Below are 18048 nucleotides of genomic sequence, written 5' to 3' on the forward strand. Positions count from 1 at the left end.
CGTCACTACAAGAATTAATATTCTTGGCTTGTTCTTTACTAAGATTCATTTGCTATTAAAAATATTTTAATAAGTAGCCACTATCTTGCAGTGGCCATAATGTTTCAGTATGAAAGTATCCAAGGAAATTACTATTAAGGGGTTTTATTTTCAAAATGGATTATATTGGCTCTAAACATCACATGAATTCAGTTAGGTAGAATAAACAAAATTACTATGAGATTATTCACATGATATGTGGAACATGTTTCAAAAATAATTCTATATGCTGCATACTGTTCCACACCTTTAAAAACATGGAACAAGGTTGAAACTGAAATGAATGATCAAAGAACTGATAAAACTGGTATCACAAAATAAGTCTATTTAGGATATCTACAGAATATCAAGTTCATATTCACTCTATATTGAACAGAATACCTGTTCAATATAGAGAGAAATAGGTTACTAAGGGGGTGGGGTACAGGCTAAAGCAGATCATGAAAAGGATTTGGCCAAGAGTTCCCAAAAAAAAAAAAAAAAAATAGTAAAGAATTCTTTATATATGAAGACAAAAAAAAAAAGTATAGACAATCCCAGGCAGATGGCTGATGAGTTGAACAGATTCTTTGCATTTATATTCAATGTGGGTGAGGTAGGACATAAAATCTGAGAGATAAGAATCACCAATCCTAGAAGAAAGAGGTGGAAGTGAACCAAACATCTTTGAAAAATGATGTATCAGAGTTCTACATGTCCATAGGAGAGTTTTATTAGTGCATCCACAGTCCATATGGAACAGTAAAATTTGGACTTCTTAGCCAAAAAATATTTGGCTAAGAGGTCCAAGAATTACATGCTGTTAGTTTCCTTCGAAAATTTAGTGTTCACTAACCACCACATTACACCAACAAATGCTAGTCACAACAACAGTTGTGACTAGTCCATTCTTAGTCCAGACTGTGGAAATACAGGTCATAAAAAATGCCTAGGATCACCATCTACCATAGTGCAAAACTGTGGTAGATGAAGATCCACTGGTGTGAGTCTACCGCTTCACAGTTAGGCTATAAACTTTTAGCATTAGCATTTGTAGAGGCATATGATGATCTAAAAGTTTGTCCAGTTCTTCCTTGAATTTATTTAAGCTATCAACTTCCACAACAGATGGAAATTTGTTCCATTAATTTGTCTTTAGCCAGCGGTTCAACCACCCACTGGCTAAAGGCAAATTTCTGCACATCAATTCTACAACTGTCTTTCCTCAATTTGAATTTATGCCCCCTCAAGGGCATAATCAGAGCAAGAGAAAGAATCTCATCTGAACTGAGCCTTCTCAACCCATTCAAGGCTTTACACACCTCAATCAGATCAACTTGTAGGTGCCTAGTCTCAGAGGTTGCAATTTGCAGAATTTAAGCCTTTCTTGGTAAGAGCAACCCATTGTTCCTCTCACCAAACTCATTGCACTTCTCCCTTCTCATTCCAGCAGCTCTACATCCTAAAATAAGGCGTCCAAACATGTGTGCAGTACTCAGGATGTGGCCTGACCACCGTCTTATACACCACCTTATTCCTGCTAGCAAAATTCCTGTATATCATTGACAAAACCCACAAGCTAGCCTGGCAGTCTTTTTTTCTTTTTTTTTTTTATGAAAACCCCAAACACAAAAGGTATCAAAACCTATAGTACTTAGTACCTTGCATGGATTGAAGGAGAAGTATGGGGAGAGGGGGATGGGAGAAACTTTGCTCTAGAGACTAAACATGGGTTTCACCACTTCAAGCCTCCAATAAGCAAAGTGGTGGTATTTCACCGGTTGATGAAAGTCATCTGCAATGCCCAGAGAATTGCATATCTGACTGAACAAGTATCCCTAGGTCTTTTTCATTTTCTACTAGCTGATTTTCCATCCACCTCAGATGCCTTTCTTATGTTTAATTTCAACTATTTCTCCTCCACTTTGCTCTCAGTTATTGCAAAATCATTTAGCTTTTTAAATAATCGTTTAGCAGTTAGTTTGATAAACTTCTGGCCTCCACTTTCACACAGAATTCCTCATGTGTGAATATAGATGTAAAATACGCATTCAGTTTATCAGCTACCTGAGCAAGATCATCAACAGTCGAACCATAGTTATCGGGGGGGGGGAGATCTAATTCATCCTCTTCCTTCTAGAGTTTACATAAGTAAAGAAGTCTTTGTTTGATGTTTTTCTTTGCATCCTTTGGCAAAGGATGCAAAGAAAAACCTTTGCTTGTCTTACAGACTAGCTTATATCTACCACAGGCTTCGGTGCCACCTAATAATTTAATACTTCAATTTAATAATTGAAGTATTAAATGATAATTGATTAAAAATGATAACTGATAATTTAATACTTTTCAATACTTCCTTGTATATTTAATGTCTTGAATTATTTAAATTTATAATTTAGTCTTTCATCAATAAATTAATTAGGTATCTATGCAACTGCTCCATGCTATTACCGAGATTAAGTGAATGACCTTATTTCTGTCAGACAAAATTTTAGATATAGGCATCACAATTCATTATCAACGTATTAATTTAGAAGAGGACACTATGAAAGTTTAAGGCGCTATATGGATCTATTAATGTTATATAATTAATAATATTAATTTCAGAAGAGGAGGCTATGACAGTTTAAGCCATTATATGGCATTTATTAATTGGGCAGATTGAATATTAAGCTTTATTTGTATTCACTATCTCTGTATGAAAAAGATTCTTCCTTTTAAAACTTTGCAGTTAAAAATTATCATTTAATTAAGTTTAATTTTTTCTTTAATTTGCTTGAATATAAGTATAAGATCTTATAAACCATCAACGAGTGCTTACCTGGTTAGTTACCTCCATTGTATTTGGATTATAAGTAGAAATTCCATGAGTTCCTACAGAAAATATTCTTTTATACCTGCATCAAAAATTATTTTTAAAAAATTAGTTGGCTGTTCCTATAAGGCTTGCTACTAAACTATACTAGATACTGAATGAAGTACAGTTGTATTCAAAAAAATGTATTTTTTTTATCCAACCAGTTTTGGACCTGTAAACAGTAATGAACAAATAAATTACATTTATTTAAGCAAAAGTGCAACATTTCATAAATTTCAAAAGTTTTGCCAATTTTATGAAGTAGTTTCCACGTCATAAAGCCAAAATCGTAAGTTTTGGCTCTATGACACGGAGCAGAGTCGTCCTGAAAAATGCAATTGGCAACATCCTCATAGTGATCTCTAATTGAGAGAAATAATTTTGTCTCAAGAATGTCCTAGTACACCTCAGCATTCACTGTAACCTTCACAAATTCAAGATAACCAACTCCTCTATGTGAAATACAGCCCCATATCGTTTGAGATGCAGAATGTTTCACTATGGAGACAATACAATTCTTCTCCTCTTCAGCATCTAACAGTTTACTGGCTGTCCAAAAAATGCAAGTTGAATTTTAATTCATTGGAGAAAATAATACATTTCCACTGATCCTCAGACCAAGTAACATGTGCTTTTGTTCACTTTAGATGCTGGGCTTTCATTTTTTTGTATCAAAAGTGGCTTTTTTCTTAGGTGACATGCTACTAACCCTGATGAGAAAAGGTATCTACATAATGTAATGGATGTTGTAGCAGTACTTGCCTTTACTCCTATATCGACCTCCCAAGCTGTTTTGACACTCGTCAATGAGGATCTTCTGTTTCGGACACAGATGGACCAGAAATCTGTCCTGCACTGCAGGAAATATTCATAGACATTCACTTCCTTTCTTTCTCCTTAGACTGCCAGTTTCAGATAATTTCTGTAATAAATGTGCTAATAAACTGGCAGTCTAAGAGAGCTTTACTAGAAATGGATGATGCAATAGGGTAATGCTATTACAAAACATATATGATATATTGCCAAATTTCATAGAAATTTAAACGTTGCAAGTGATTTGATTTTTTTGAGCACCACTGTATGCCTCACGTAACCACAATTAATAAGGGTTGGTAAGATTTGTAATAAGCTGAGTAAGCATGTATAAGCCACAACAAAAAGGAACTGCCATATCAAGGATGATAAGACCATTAATGCATTCATTTTCACTTCATAAACTTCCTTTAAAAATAAGATCGATCTCTCTCTCTTCATAACTTTTATCATTTTTTGGCAAAAACTAATTTTTTTAATGAGAAGAGACAAGAAAAGAGATATTATCAGGCATCCATTTGAAGCAACTTTGCAAAAATTAGCATAGTTTTATACAAATACTATCACTGCTACTACAAAATGTGAAAAAAGCAAAGGAAGTAAAATCACTATAGATTTCATTCATTAGCATTATTCTACCATTATCCTATTTTTTATACACCATTTGTAAGTTTTTGATCACAATCTACTGATTTTCTTTAGAGCAGAAGTTACCTACTATACTGCTATGAGTACACAGATAGTAACTCACAGCTGCTAATGTGATGTGGTACACAGTCATCCCTAAACCTGATTTAATTAACCTTGACAAAGTTATAGATAATTTACATTTCCTTTCCTGGCTATTGCCTTTTATTAGAGGAGAGGATTTTAACAAATTCAGCTGCTAACGGGCTTTATCAACTTGAGAATTTTGGTTGTGTGGAAAAACAAACCTATAATGATCATCAGTTATCTGGGTATCACTGTATATCATATGATATCAAGAGCAATTTGAAAATATTAACAAAAATTTGCAGATATTTGAAATGTTTGGAGGATCTGTCTTGCTTTGTCTTGCTATTCAATTTGCTTCATCATAGCACTCCATATTAACTTATATGAAGAGTTATATAACATTAATTACTGAAGTCTTGCTGGTTAATTACTGGTCAGGTACCTGCTGGTTAATTACTGGTCAAGTACCTGCTGGTTAGTTACTGGTCAAGTACCTGTTGGTTAGTTACTGGTCAGGTACCTGCAGAAACCTACAGGGATGCAGGTCAGGTCTCAGATAATTTTGCGGTTTGCAAGTGGTTCAGTTTTTGAATGTAAATAATTTAGCATATCATCATCAAAAATTAATTATCTCATAAAATAAGATTTTTTCTAATCAACATTAATTAAATTATCAGGTATACGTGGGTGTTCATATTTTTATGCTGTAATTTGAATTATGCATACCACTATGCCACTACTGTTTTTTTTTTTTATTATAAATTATTGCATTCTCATTTATGGTATTAGTTTTCTAGATTTACGATGTTTTAAGAAAAAAATAACCAGCTTTACTTCTTTAAGTCCTCCTCTTCTTGTGGTTTTTGTCTTTTTCTTTTTTTATGCACTGGAGTGGTATATCCCTTTTGTCTTTCTTACAATATTGCCACTGCATTGATTTAAAAAAAAAAAAACACTTTTTAAAAACATCAAAATGCTGCTGCCCACTCCAATTTGCAATTCTGTGCTGCCTTTACACCAATAACCCAATTGTGTCACTGAGACAGGAAAGCACAATTAATTTGATTTTGGGGCTTTGAACTTAAATTCACAAAAATCACTCTTTAACACTATTTAGGCACAAAACCATTCCATCTTAATGAATAGTTACCTATTGTTCATAACCAGTTGCATTTCTGCATAATGCAGTTTTTTTTTTAATGCAGTGAATTAGTATTAGATATCTGCACAGTCTTTTTTTATTCTGCACTGAAGTGGTATGTCCTTTTCATCTTTCTTATGCTATAACCATTGTATTAATATAAAAAAAATCTTTAAAACCTTCATAACTATCCCATCTAATATTAATAGTAGTAATAGAGGAATGTGATGCAAGAAAGCTAGTGTATGAGCTTATGTAGCATCGGCCAAAAAAAAATTCACACAACCATTCCCTCTAAAAGTTTGTCCAGTTCCTCTTTGAATTTATTTAAGCTATCGACTTCCACAACGACAGATGGAAGTTTGTTCCAGCAATTAATCACCTGCTGGCTAAAGGCAAATTTCCACACATCTATTCTACAGCTGTCTTTCCTTAATTTGAATTTATGCTCCCTTAGGTTCGTAATCTGAGCAAGCAGAAGAATTCCATCAGAATTCAGCATGCTCAACCCATTCAAGGCTTTATATACCTCTCTTGGTAAGAGGACCCCTTCATTCCCCTTCTCTGTCCATGCTCAAGCAAATCTACATCCTTACTAAAATGAGGCCTCCAGAACTGTATGTAGTACTCAAGGTGTGGCCTGACCATTGCCTTATACAAAGGGATAATCACCTCCTTTTCCCTGCTAGCAAAGTTCCTGTATATCACTGACAAAACCCCATGACCTGCTCTGGGAGCCTTTCTGCATTGCTCAGAAAAATTCATATCTGACTGCACAATTACTCCCAGGTCTTTTTCATTTTCTACCACTAAGTAGTATCACACAGTTGGTACGTTCCTCGGGGATTACTTCTACCCATATGCAGTACTTTGCATTTGTCAATGTTAAACTTCAGTTGCCACTTCTCAGCACATCTGCCAAAATTTTCTAGATCCTGTTGCAGTAACACAATGTCATTATTGTCATTAAAAACACTGCCAACCTTTATCATCTGCAAACTTCAACACTACACCTGATATACTGTCATCAATATCATTGATAAATATACAAAACAAAAGTTGCTATATAACACCGAATCCTGTGGGACTCCACTAATGACATTAGTCCACTAAGAGCAGCATCCATTGATTACAACTCTCTGTCTTCTCCCACTCAACCACCCTTTTATCCATTGTAGCAACTTACCCTTAATACCATTCTGCTCCAATTTGTACAGTAGTCCTCCATGCACAACAGTGTCAAAAGCTTTCCTGAAATCCAAGTACAGTGGATTCCGGTTATTTGGGCCACCGGTTAATTGGGGCAGCCGTTTATTTGGAGCAATTCTTAAAAAACAGAAACCAATCGAGAAAATAGCCAGGGTTTACTTCGCTTAATTGGGACAACATGCCGTTTAATCGGGGCAGGAGACCGCAGCACTGGAGATTACGCTACGATTGGCTCCGACGGTACGACGTGGTTCGGTCGAAATTCTGGAGGTCACAACCAAAAAACAATTAGCAGTCACCTGTGTATTGGGCTTTTCTGTTAGTGAAATCTATCATAAATGGACAGTAAACTCGATCTTATTGAATTTGTGATAATACCAACAGCTGGAATTCTGTGGGTTATTATGGTGAAATGTGTTTACACTTCCATGAAATCTTCAATCAAATAAAAAAATTAATTTTCAGATCTCTTCATTCCTATTTTTAAAACTTTGTAACTCGTTACTCCATCTCACTTGCACGTATCGTGTTATTTGCAATTTGTGTGTATGCCGTGTTCTTTGTTATTGATTGCTTATCTTTTTACTGTTTTAAATTTTAAACCACACCCACAAATATCAGTGAACAGAAATGTCAACTAGTTCGTATGTACATATTACAATACGTATTAATTATTCCGATTTTCACGTATTTTTTAATTGGTAAGGTAATAAAGGGTAAATTTGTGCTTAATATATCTTTGCTTTTATAGCCTGTGGATAATATTCCTCCTATTTTCGCTAATTAGAATTGTTGTGTAATAGAATTAAAATTCAATTCACAAACGTGATCAGAATGACCGGCACTTACTGAACATCGTATAGTGAACGGTACTTTACTGTGGTGAGTTCGTCGTAATGTGATTTGATTGTACAGTGAACTAATTGTAAGGGGGAGGGTAAATTGTATTTTTAACCATTTACGTGAAACTTCGGATAATTGGGTCAGCCGCTTAATCGGGCAAAAATGCACTAGTCCCGATGTGTCCCAAATAACCGGAATGGACTGTATATGATATCAAAATTATTTTTTGCATCCAGTTCCTTTGTAACCACATCATATCCAATCAAATTTGTCAGACAAGTCTTTCCCTTAACAAACCCATGCTGTGTCTGAATTATTGCCGCAGTCTGTCTAAATGATACTGCGATGCATCTTTAACCAGTGACTCCATTATTTTACCCGGAACAGAAGTTAAACTAACTGGTCTGTAATTACTCATGTTACCCTTCAATCCCATTTTGTGAATTTGGGATACAATTGCACATCTCCAGTCCGTGAGGACTTCCCCCGAATCCAAGGATGCTCTCATAATTAAGGCTATATCTATGGCTATACAGCAACAATATTTGCTGATGCTATCGAAGAAATGTTAAGTGGGTCGGAAAACTTCTAGCTTGGGGGGGGGGGAATTCACAGATTAATAGATTAACAGTAGCTGCAGGCAGAGTTGGAAATGATTCTTGCTCTGCTTCTATTGGAATGAGCAGCAGCCTGGAAAGCAAGTTGCTGGAGATATCAGGAGCTGCTGGGGGTCATGAAACAAGTATATACATGGGCTGTCTTAGAGTAAATAAGAGTAAGAACGGATGCATGTATAGTTGCATACCAATGCCAGGAGTACAGTAAACAAATTTGATGAATTGGAAGTGCTGGTCAAGACACCAAAAGCAGATACTGTTGGGATATCAGAGTTGCGCCACACATATTAGGAATGCAGAATTGGAATTTGGGGAGTATAATTTGTACAGAAAAGATACACAGGATAGAAAGGGAGAAGGGGTTATGCTGTTAGTTAAGAAACACAAAATCTAAGGAAGTGCATCCAGTTGACATAGGTGGACAGTGCAATGTTGAGTCAGTTTGGTATGACATAAGTACTGGGAATGCAACAATGAGGGTAGCAGTTTGTTATAGGCCGAATGATTCTGATGAGTACAATGAACAAATTATACAGAGAAATAGTGGGACAGAAAATCAAAGTGTCTTATAATGGGGGATTTTAACTTCTCAGGCATTGACTGGAACTTATGGATTGGTCACTCACACACTAGCAAGCTTTTTGGGGATTTATTGGATAATTGTTTTCTACAGCAGCATGTTAGAGAGGCAACCAGAGGGAGCACAAACTAGATCTGATTATCAGCAGTGATTATTCATGCATTAAGAATTTACAGATAAAGCAAATGACTAGGTGGCAGTGATCAGAGAGTACTGATGTGGGATTTACTTAAAGATGTAACTACCATCAGGGATAAAGGGAAGGGTTATTTGCTTTCAAAAAAAAGTGACTACAGTGGCCTCAGACATTTTTTAATTTCTATACAGCAGGACCAACTGATGAGGTTACCAAAATGAAATTGTAAATAGGAAGCATTCAAGGCAGAAATCTTGGACTAGGCTTTTTGTTCCAACTAAAAAATACTGTTCTAAGTTTAGGCACAAGGGGATGTCAGATGAACTAATGATTCTCATGGCAGAGAGGAAAAATGCATGGGATGCATATAAATTATCAGGTGACACAGGCTTATGTTAGACATAAGCTAGTCTGTAATTAAGTCACAAAGGAGGTTAGGCAAGCAAAGGCAGATTATGAGATATCTTTGGCAAATGATGGAAAGAAAAACAGCAAAAGTTTCTTTAGTAATATAAACTATAAAAGGGGATGAATCAGATTGGTCCACTTGATATCAATAGTTTGACTGTAGATGACCATTCTCAGATAGGCTGCCAAACTAAATGAGTATTTTGCATCTACATTTCACACATGAGGAGTTATTCAAGGAGGAGGAGGAGAGGGCCAGAGTTTTTCAAACTCTAACAGGGAGTTAAATGATTCTGTAATAACTGAGAGCAAAGTGGAGGAGAACTTAAACATAACAAAAGGCACCTAAGGTGGATCGAATCTATCCAGTTATATTAAAGGAGATGGCAAAGGAAGTAAGCAAACTCTTAGCCATAATTATGAGAGCATCCTTGGACTCAGGGAAAGTTCCCACGAACTGGAGATGCAAATGTACCTCCAATTCACAAAGGGGGATCAAAGGGTGACACGAGTAATTACAGACCTCTTAGTTTGACTTCTGTTCCCGGGAAAATAATGGAGTCACTGGTTAAAAAAGCATTGCAGGATCATCTAGACAAGACTGCAAGTAATAATTCACATACAGCATGGGTTTGTTAAGGGAAAGTTTGTCTAACCAATTTGATTGGATACTATGATGTGGTCACAAAGGAGCTGGATGCAAAAAATAATTTTGATATCATATACTTGGATTTCAGGAAAGCTTTTCATTCTGTTGCACATGGAAGACTACTGTACAAATTAGAGCAGTATGGAATTAGGGGCATTACTACAGTGGATAAAAGGATGGTTGAGCTGGAGAAGACAGTGGTAATCAAGGGACACAGCTCTTCATGGACTAATGTTATTAGTGGTGTCCCTAGGGTTCAGTGGTGGGCCCATTGTTGTTTTCTATGCTGCTGCACAGGATCTGGAAAAGTTGAGTAGACAGGCTGAGAAGTAGCAACGGAAGGTTAACATTGACAAATGCAAAGTAATGCATATGGGTAGCAGTAATCCAGAATAACATACCAACTGAGTGGTTACTCAGTTGGTATGTTACTCAGGGTAGTAGAGAATGAAAGAGACCTGGGGGTTATTATGCAGTCAGATATAAAGTTGTGAGCAGTGCAGACAGGCTACCAGAGTAGGTCATGGGTTTTTGTCAAGGGTATACAGGAATTTTGCTAGCAGGGATAAGGGGGTGATTATTCCGTTGTATAAGGCAATGGTCAGGCCACAACTAGAGTACCGTGTACAGGTCTAGAGGCGTCATTTTAGGAAGGATGTAGAGTTGCTAGAATGAGTACAGAGACGGGTAACAAGACTGGTGAGGAGAACAAAAGGGTGCTCTTACAAAGCAGGCTTAAGATCTGCAAATTGCAACATCTGGAGACTAGGCACCTGCAAGGTGATCTGATTGAGGTGTATAAGGCCTTGAATGGATGGATTGAGTAAGCTCAATGCTGATAGGATTCTTCCTCTTTCTCAGATTACAAACCAGAAGGGGCATAAACTGAAATTTAGAAAAGACAGTTGTTGAATAGATATGCAGAAATTCACCTTTAGCCAGTAAGTAGTTGATTATGGAACAAACTTCCATCTGTCGTTGTGGAAGTTGACAGCTTAACGAGAATTCAAGGCAGAACTAGACAAACATTTGAAATGAATGGATGGGTGAAATGGGAGTAGTGTTTTTTTTTTTTTTTCTTTTTTTTTTTTGGCTGATGCTGAATAAGCTTGCTTTCTTGCATCATATGCCTCTACTAATGCTAATGCTAATTAAAACATAGCTGTCATTTTTCTGACCATCCTTGAAGCCTATCCAAGTCATTCTAAAGGAACAGTACTTGGCACTGATCACTTTGAAAATCATAGGGTATGATTTTCAACATCATACCCTATACCCATTTGTCAATATCATTTAAGAAAATTTTTAAAAGAATTTATCAAGCCATCCCAAATTTTATTAAAATAAGACAAATATAAAACTAGGCTTAAGCCAAATCCAATTCCATAAGTTCGACAAAGCATCTGACTGTCAAAATTTCAGAACTTATTCAGAATACTCTTCTGAACCTATATATCAAATTTCATGTCATGTAATCCATTTTGCACTTGTGCACTTGTTCCCCCTAAAGACGTACTGCTACACAAATCTATCTTTAAATCCTTTATATGTGTTGATCTTTTTAAATATTTATAATAAATCTTGACATTATTCATGAACTCCTTTGAATACTTCAATGTTCTCCATAGAAGTCAAATGGACCCTTTTGGACCACTCCATGGACCACATTTGGAGAATGCTGATACAGAAGTATTTAACCCAAGCAAATTATTTGATACTTGAATTATTTGATTATTTGAATGTGTCTGAAATGTAACAATGCATACATAATCTGTTTTTAATCCATTTAATAATACTACAGACAGTGAAATTCTGAAATATAATTTTTATGGTTCACAGTAGTTTTTTCTTTTTAATTAGTCTATAACATAATTGGTCAGACAGGCTGATGTTTATACCTTAACCTCAATAAATTTATAAATGCAGGTAGATGACTTTCATCAACCGGTGAAATACCACCACTTTGTTTATTGGAGGCTTGAAGTGGTGAAACCCATGTTTAGTCTTTAGAGCAAAGTTTCCGGCATCCCCCTCCCCCCCCCATACTTCTCTCCCAACCCATTCACAGTACTAAGTACTATAGGTTTTGATACCTTTCGTGTTTGGGGTTTTCATAAAAAAAAAAAAAAACATACTGTTAACATAGATTATAATAATATTCATTAATATAGCAGTAAAATTGCAAATTTAAAAAAAAAAAACTTTATAAATCTTTCATAATGTCCATTTTTTTTCTGTATTCCACATTTAGTAACTTACAAGACAGCCATGTATGGAAATTTCTCATTTACTATTACAATTTTTAGGTGTGTTAGCATATATGCATAAAGTGCCTATTATTATTATCATTAGCCATATTGTGAGGACGACTACCTGGGTAACTCCACCTTCGGAATCCTCATATTGAGGATTCCGAAAGGGGAGTTACCCAGGGGGAGTTACCCTATATGAGAGCTTGAAGAACAGGGTGGATGCCCTTGAAGGATTAAAAGTGAGGGGCCCATCAAGCTCTCAGCTGCCCACACCAATGCCAGAGCTTGCACTTGGTCATCACGCAACACAGCGGCAGCCCCCAAGGCAGAATGCGCTGGTCCCAAAGGAACTAGTAGTTGTTGGTGACTCTATTGTCAGAGAAACGGGAAACATGCTTTGTAAAAAGAACAGGTGGAACAGGACCAGGGTATGTCTGACAGGGGCAAAGGTTGATGAAGTTGTAGAGCGGATATCATCTTTGAAGGTGTATCGGATATCATCTTTTAAGGGCACAAAAGGTGATATAGTTGTACACATTGGCACTAATGATATTAAGAGTAGGAGACCGGCGGAATTACTTAACTAGTACAGGTCATTGTTGAAAAAAAGCCATGAATTAGGGTTGAATTTGAAAGTGTCTGCAATTCTGCCCAGACACAATAGGAGAGAGTATATGACGAGAGCCCTGTCGATCAATTCGGCCCTGGAAGGATTGTGCAAGGCTCAAGGGGTAGAATTTTTTTCAGCCTGGTCTGTACTTGTTAACACGAGAGACTGCTTCTACAGGGATGGGATACACTTAAATAGAAAGGGTGCAAGAATGTTTGCTGATGCCATCGAGGCAGTGTTAGGTGGGTCGGAAAACTGCTAGATTGAAGGGATACAAGGACTAATAGATTAACAGTAGCCACTGGCAGAGGTGACAGTGATTCTTGCACTGCTTCTGTTGGAATGAGCCGCAGCCTGGAAAATAAGATGCAGGATATTTCAGAGACTGCTGGGAATCATTGGGGTACAAATAAATACATAGGTTGTGTTAGGGTAGCTAAGAAAAAGAACAGGTGCATGTATACTTGCATGTACACCAATGCTAGGAGTTTAGTAAATAAATTTGATGAATTTGAGGTATTGCTCAAAACATCAAAGGCAGATATTGTGGGGATTTCAGAGACGTGGTGTCACACAGATATAAGGAATGCAGAACTGGAATTTGGGGAGTACAATGTCTACAGAAAGGATAGACAGGGTAGGAAGGGAGGAGGGGTTATGCTATTAGTTAAGAAATACATAAAATCCAAAAAAGTGAAGCCAGTCGACATTGCTGGACAGTGCAGTGTTGAGTCAGTTTGGTGTGACATAAGCATTGGGAGATCAAAATTGAGAGTAGGAGTGTGCTATAGGCCTAATGATTCTGATGAGTATAATAAGAAACTGTACGGGGAAATAGAGTGGGCCAGCAAATCAGAGAGTTTTATAATGGGGGATTTTAATTTCCCAGATATTGACTGGAATTTGGGGGCTGGTCACTCACACACTAGCAAGGCTTTTGTGGATTTATTGGATGATTGTTTTCTACATCAGCATGTTCGGGAGGCAACTAGAGGGAATAATACTTTTGATCTGATTATCAGTAGTGATTCTTCATGCATTAAGAATCTGCAGATAAAGGAACCACTAGGTGGCAGTGATCACAGTGTGCTTAAGCGGGATATACTCAAAGAGGTAACTACCATCAGGGGTAAAGGGAAGGGTTATTGCTTTCGTAAAGGCGACTATGATGGACTGAGACAGTATTTAAATTCTATACAGTGGGACCAACTGATGATGTTACCAACAGCAAATGCAAAATGGGAAGCATTCAAAGAACTTAGCTTGGAAGCTACTAGGCTATACATACCAACTAAGAAATACTGTTCAAGGTTTAGGCTTAAATGGATGTCAGATGAATTAATGAGACATATGACAGAGAAGAAAAATGCATGGGATACATATAAATTAATGGGTGACATGGAAGCCTATGATAGATATAAGCTGGTCTGTGACCAAGTCACAAAGGAGATTAGGCAGGCAAAGGCAGATTTTGAGAAATCTTTGGCAAAGGATGCAAAGAAAAACAGCAAAGAGTTCTTTACCTATGTAAACTCTAGAAGGAAAGGGATGAATCAGATTGGTCCACTTGATATCGATGGCTCAACTGTTGATGATCCTGCTCAGGTGGCTAACAAACTACATGAGTATTTTGCATCTACATTCACGCATGAGGAGTTATTCAGGGAGGGGAATGCCAGAGGTGAATTAAACTCTGGCAGTGAGCTAGATGATTTTGTAATTACTGAGAGAAAAGTGGAGTAGAAATTTTTGAAGATAAACATAAAAAAGGCATCCGGGGTGGATGGGATCTATCCAGTATTATATTAAAGGTGGCAGCAAAGGAAGTAAGCAAACCCTTAGCCATAATTATGACAGCTTCTTTGGACTCAGGGGAGGTACCCATGGACTGGAGATGTGCAAATGTGACCCCAATTCACAAAGAAGGATCAAAGGGCGACAAGTAATTATAGACCTGTTAGTTTAACTTCTGTTCCTGGAAAATTAACGGGAGGCACTGGTTAAAGAAGCACTGCAGGATTATCTAGACAGGACTTCAGTTATAGCTCGGACACAGCATGGTTTTGTTAAGGGGAAGTCTTGCCTGACCAATTTGATTGGATACTATGATGTGGTCACAAAGCAATGGATACAGGGAATAACTTTGATATCACATATTTGGATCTTAGAAAGACTTTTGATACTGTTGCACATGGAAGACTGCTGAACAAATTGGAGCAGTGTGGCATTGGAGGCAAATTGCTGCTATGGATAAAGGGATGGTTGAGTGGGAGAAGACAGAGTGGTAATCAATGGACACTGTTCATCGTGGACTAATGCTATTAGTGGAGTCCCTCAGGGTTCAGTGTTGTGTCCATTGTTGTTTTCTAGATAGTATGAACCAGAGCTGTAATGCTCAATATGTTCTAAGTTGATATCAATATTTGTAAAATAATAAGAGAAGTTTACCTCAATATAGCACGTAGAACACTTCCATATGATACGCTCCAGAAATTAAAACAAAAAACTCAATTTAACATAATTAAAAATCAATTTAATGTAATTAAAAATAAGAAAATTAAAAGAATTTAACAAAAAAAATTGCAAAACGATTTTCCTACCTGAAGCTGACAAAGCTTTTTGACCATATGCCGTGATCACAGGAATGAAAATTAACGAATAGGAGTAAGTATGAGACTTAAATAGGGATTATTTGTCTTCGCGCATGTGCGTAAAAGCCCACAAATCAGACATGAGATATGGCCGACGAACGTTACCATAATTTGTGTAATTTAATTTCTACTGTTTCTGCAATTAACAGTCGTGTATAATTACGTTGGACACTAAGTATTCTGGCCTCGTTAAATAAAAAAGTATGTTTTTCGTTAACGGCGTGAAAGGCTAATTCTGATGCTGCTGAACAAAAAGCCAAAACTGAGGACGCATTATGATTAACACGAATATTCAAAGGAAAATGCTTCGAACCCTGTTATGACGAGTTTGCAACCACCACAAGAAATGTTGTATACTAGGTCATTTATTTGTATTGCGAATGAGGAAAGAACTGAGCGATTGTTCAGTATAGTGTGTAATTTCCGTATTGGCCTGGCTACAATTTTAAATTCAGTATCTTTAAAAAATCTCTTAAGCTGTTTATTCCACTGTTCAACATATGGGATAGAAATAAAGTATTTTTTGATATTACTATTGTTAGTTGGTGTAGTATTTTGTATCTTATACTTAGCTTGTACTCTAATTCGGTTTATTGTAGCAAGGAAGGAAGAAAAATGCTCATTTAGTTTGTTAGCTACCTGAGCAGGATCATCAAAAGTTGAACTATCGATATCAAGAGGACCAATCTAATTCATCTGATTCATGGATCAATCTGACCAATCTTCTAGAGTATACACAAGTAAAGAACTCTTTGCTGTTTTTCTTTGCATCCTTTGCCAAAGATTTCTCGTAATCTGCCTTTGCCTGCCTAAACCCTTTTGTGACTTGGTTACAGACCAAGGGTATACATATATCATAGGCTTCTGTGTCACCTGTTCATATGTATCCCATGCATTTTCTTCACTGCCACATGTCTCTTTAGTTCATCTGACATACATTTAGGCCTAAACCTTAAACAATATTTCTCAGTTGGTATGAAAAGCCTAGTAGCTTCGAAGATTAATTCTTTGAATGCCTCCCATTTTGAATTTGCTATTGTTATCATCAGTTGGTCCCACCATATAGAATTTAAAAACTGGTCAGACAGTTTTTAAATTCTGTACAGTGGGACCAACTGATGATGTTACCAACAGCAAATTCTAAGTGGGAAGCTACTAAACGTTTCATACCTAATAAGAAATATTGTTCAAGGTTTAGGCCTAAATGGTTGTCAAATGAAGTAAGGAGACTCATGGCAGAGAAGAAATATGCATGGGATGCATATAAATTATCAGGCGACACAGAAGCCTGATAATTTATGATACATATAAGCTAGTCTGTAATCAAGTCACAAAAGACGTAAGGCAGATTACAAGAAATCTACAGCAAAGGATGCTAAGAAAAATAGCAAGGATTTCTTTACTTATATAAACTCTAAAAGGAAGGGGATGAATCTGATTGGTAAACTTGATATCGATGGTTCGTCTGTTAATGATCCTGCTCAGATAGCAAACAAACTGAATGAGTATTTTGCAACTACATTCACACATGAGGAGTTATTAAGGTTTGAAAATGTCCCAAGTTTATCAAATCATAACAGGGTGCTTAATGATTTTGTAATAACTGAGAACAAAGTGGGGGAGAAATTGTTGAGTTAAACATAATAAAGGCACCTGGAGTGGATGGGATCTATCCAGTTATATTAAAGGAGATGGCAAAGAAGTAAGCAAACCCTTAGCCATAATTATGAGAGCATTCTCAGGGGAGGTCCCCATGGACTGGAGATATGCAAATGTGTCTCCAATTCACAAAAGAGGATCGAAGGGTGACACAAGTAATTACAGACCGGTTAGTTTAACTTCTGTTCCAGGTAAAATAATGGAGTCACTGGTTAAAGATGCATTGCAGGATCATCTAGACAATAGTGCAGCAATAATTCAGACAAAGCATGGGTTTGTTAAAGGAAAGTCTTACCTGAAAAATTTGATTGGTTATTATGATGTGGTTACAAAGGAACTGGATGCAAAAAATAATTTTGATATCATATACTTGGATTTCAGGAAGGCTTTTGACACTGTTATGCATGAAAGACTACTGTACAAATTTGAGCAGAATGGTATTAAGGGTAAGTTGCCACAATGGATAAAAGGATGGTTGAGGGGGAGAAGACAGTGGGTGGTAATTAATTGGTGCTGCTCTTCGTGGACTAATGTTATTAGTAGACCACAGGGTTCGATGTTGGGTCCACTGTTGTTTTGTATATTTATCGATGATATTGATGAAGGTATATCAGGTTTAGTATCGAAGTTTGCAGATGATACAGAGGTTGGCAGGGTTGTTAATGACAGTAATGGCAGTGTGTTACTGCAACAGGATCTAGAAAATTTGGGCAGATGGGCTGAGAAGTGGCAACTGAAGTTTAACATTGCAAAATGCAAAGTACTGCATATGGATAGAAGTAACCCCAGAGAAACGTACCAACTGTGTGGTACTACACTTAAGGTGGTAGAAAATGAAAAAGACCTAGGAGTAATTGTGCAGTCAGATATGAAGTTTTCTGAGCAATG

General features: G+C 36.7%; 1 protein-coding gene across 1 annotated transcript in view; it reads right to left on the reverse strand.

Annotated features, from left to right (window-relative positions):
- Window positions 1-18048, reverse strand: part of Rme-8 (receptor mediated endocytosis 8) — a 699549-nt gene that overhangs the window by 654443 nt on the left and 27058 nt on the right. Inside the window, exon 3 of the mRNA XM_090387774.1 lies at window positions 2840-2915. Within this exon, the coding sequence (XP_090243900.1) occupies window positions 2840-2915 (76 nt within the window). The remainder of the gene's footprint in view (window positions 1-2839; window positions 2916-18048) is intronic.

The sequence above is a fragment of the Mastigoproctus giganteus genome, chromosome 13 (assembly GCF_048544385.1).
Source record: "Mastigoproctus giganteus isolate SK-2022 chromosome 13, ASM4854438v1, whole genome shotgun sequence".
Lineage (NCBI taxonomy): Eukaryota > Metazoa > Arthropoda > Arachnida > Uropygi > Thelyphonidae > Mastigoproctus > Mastigoproctus giganteus.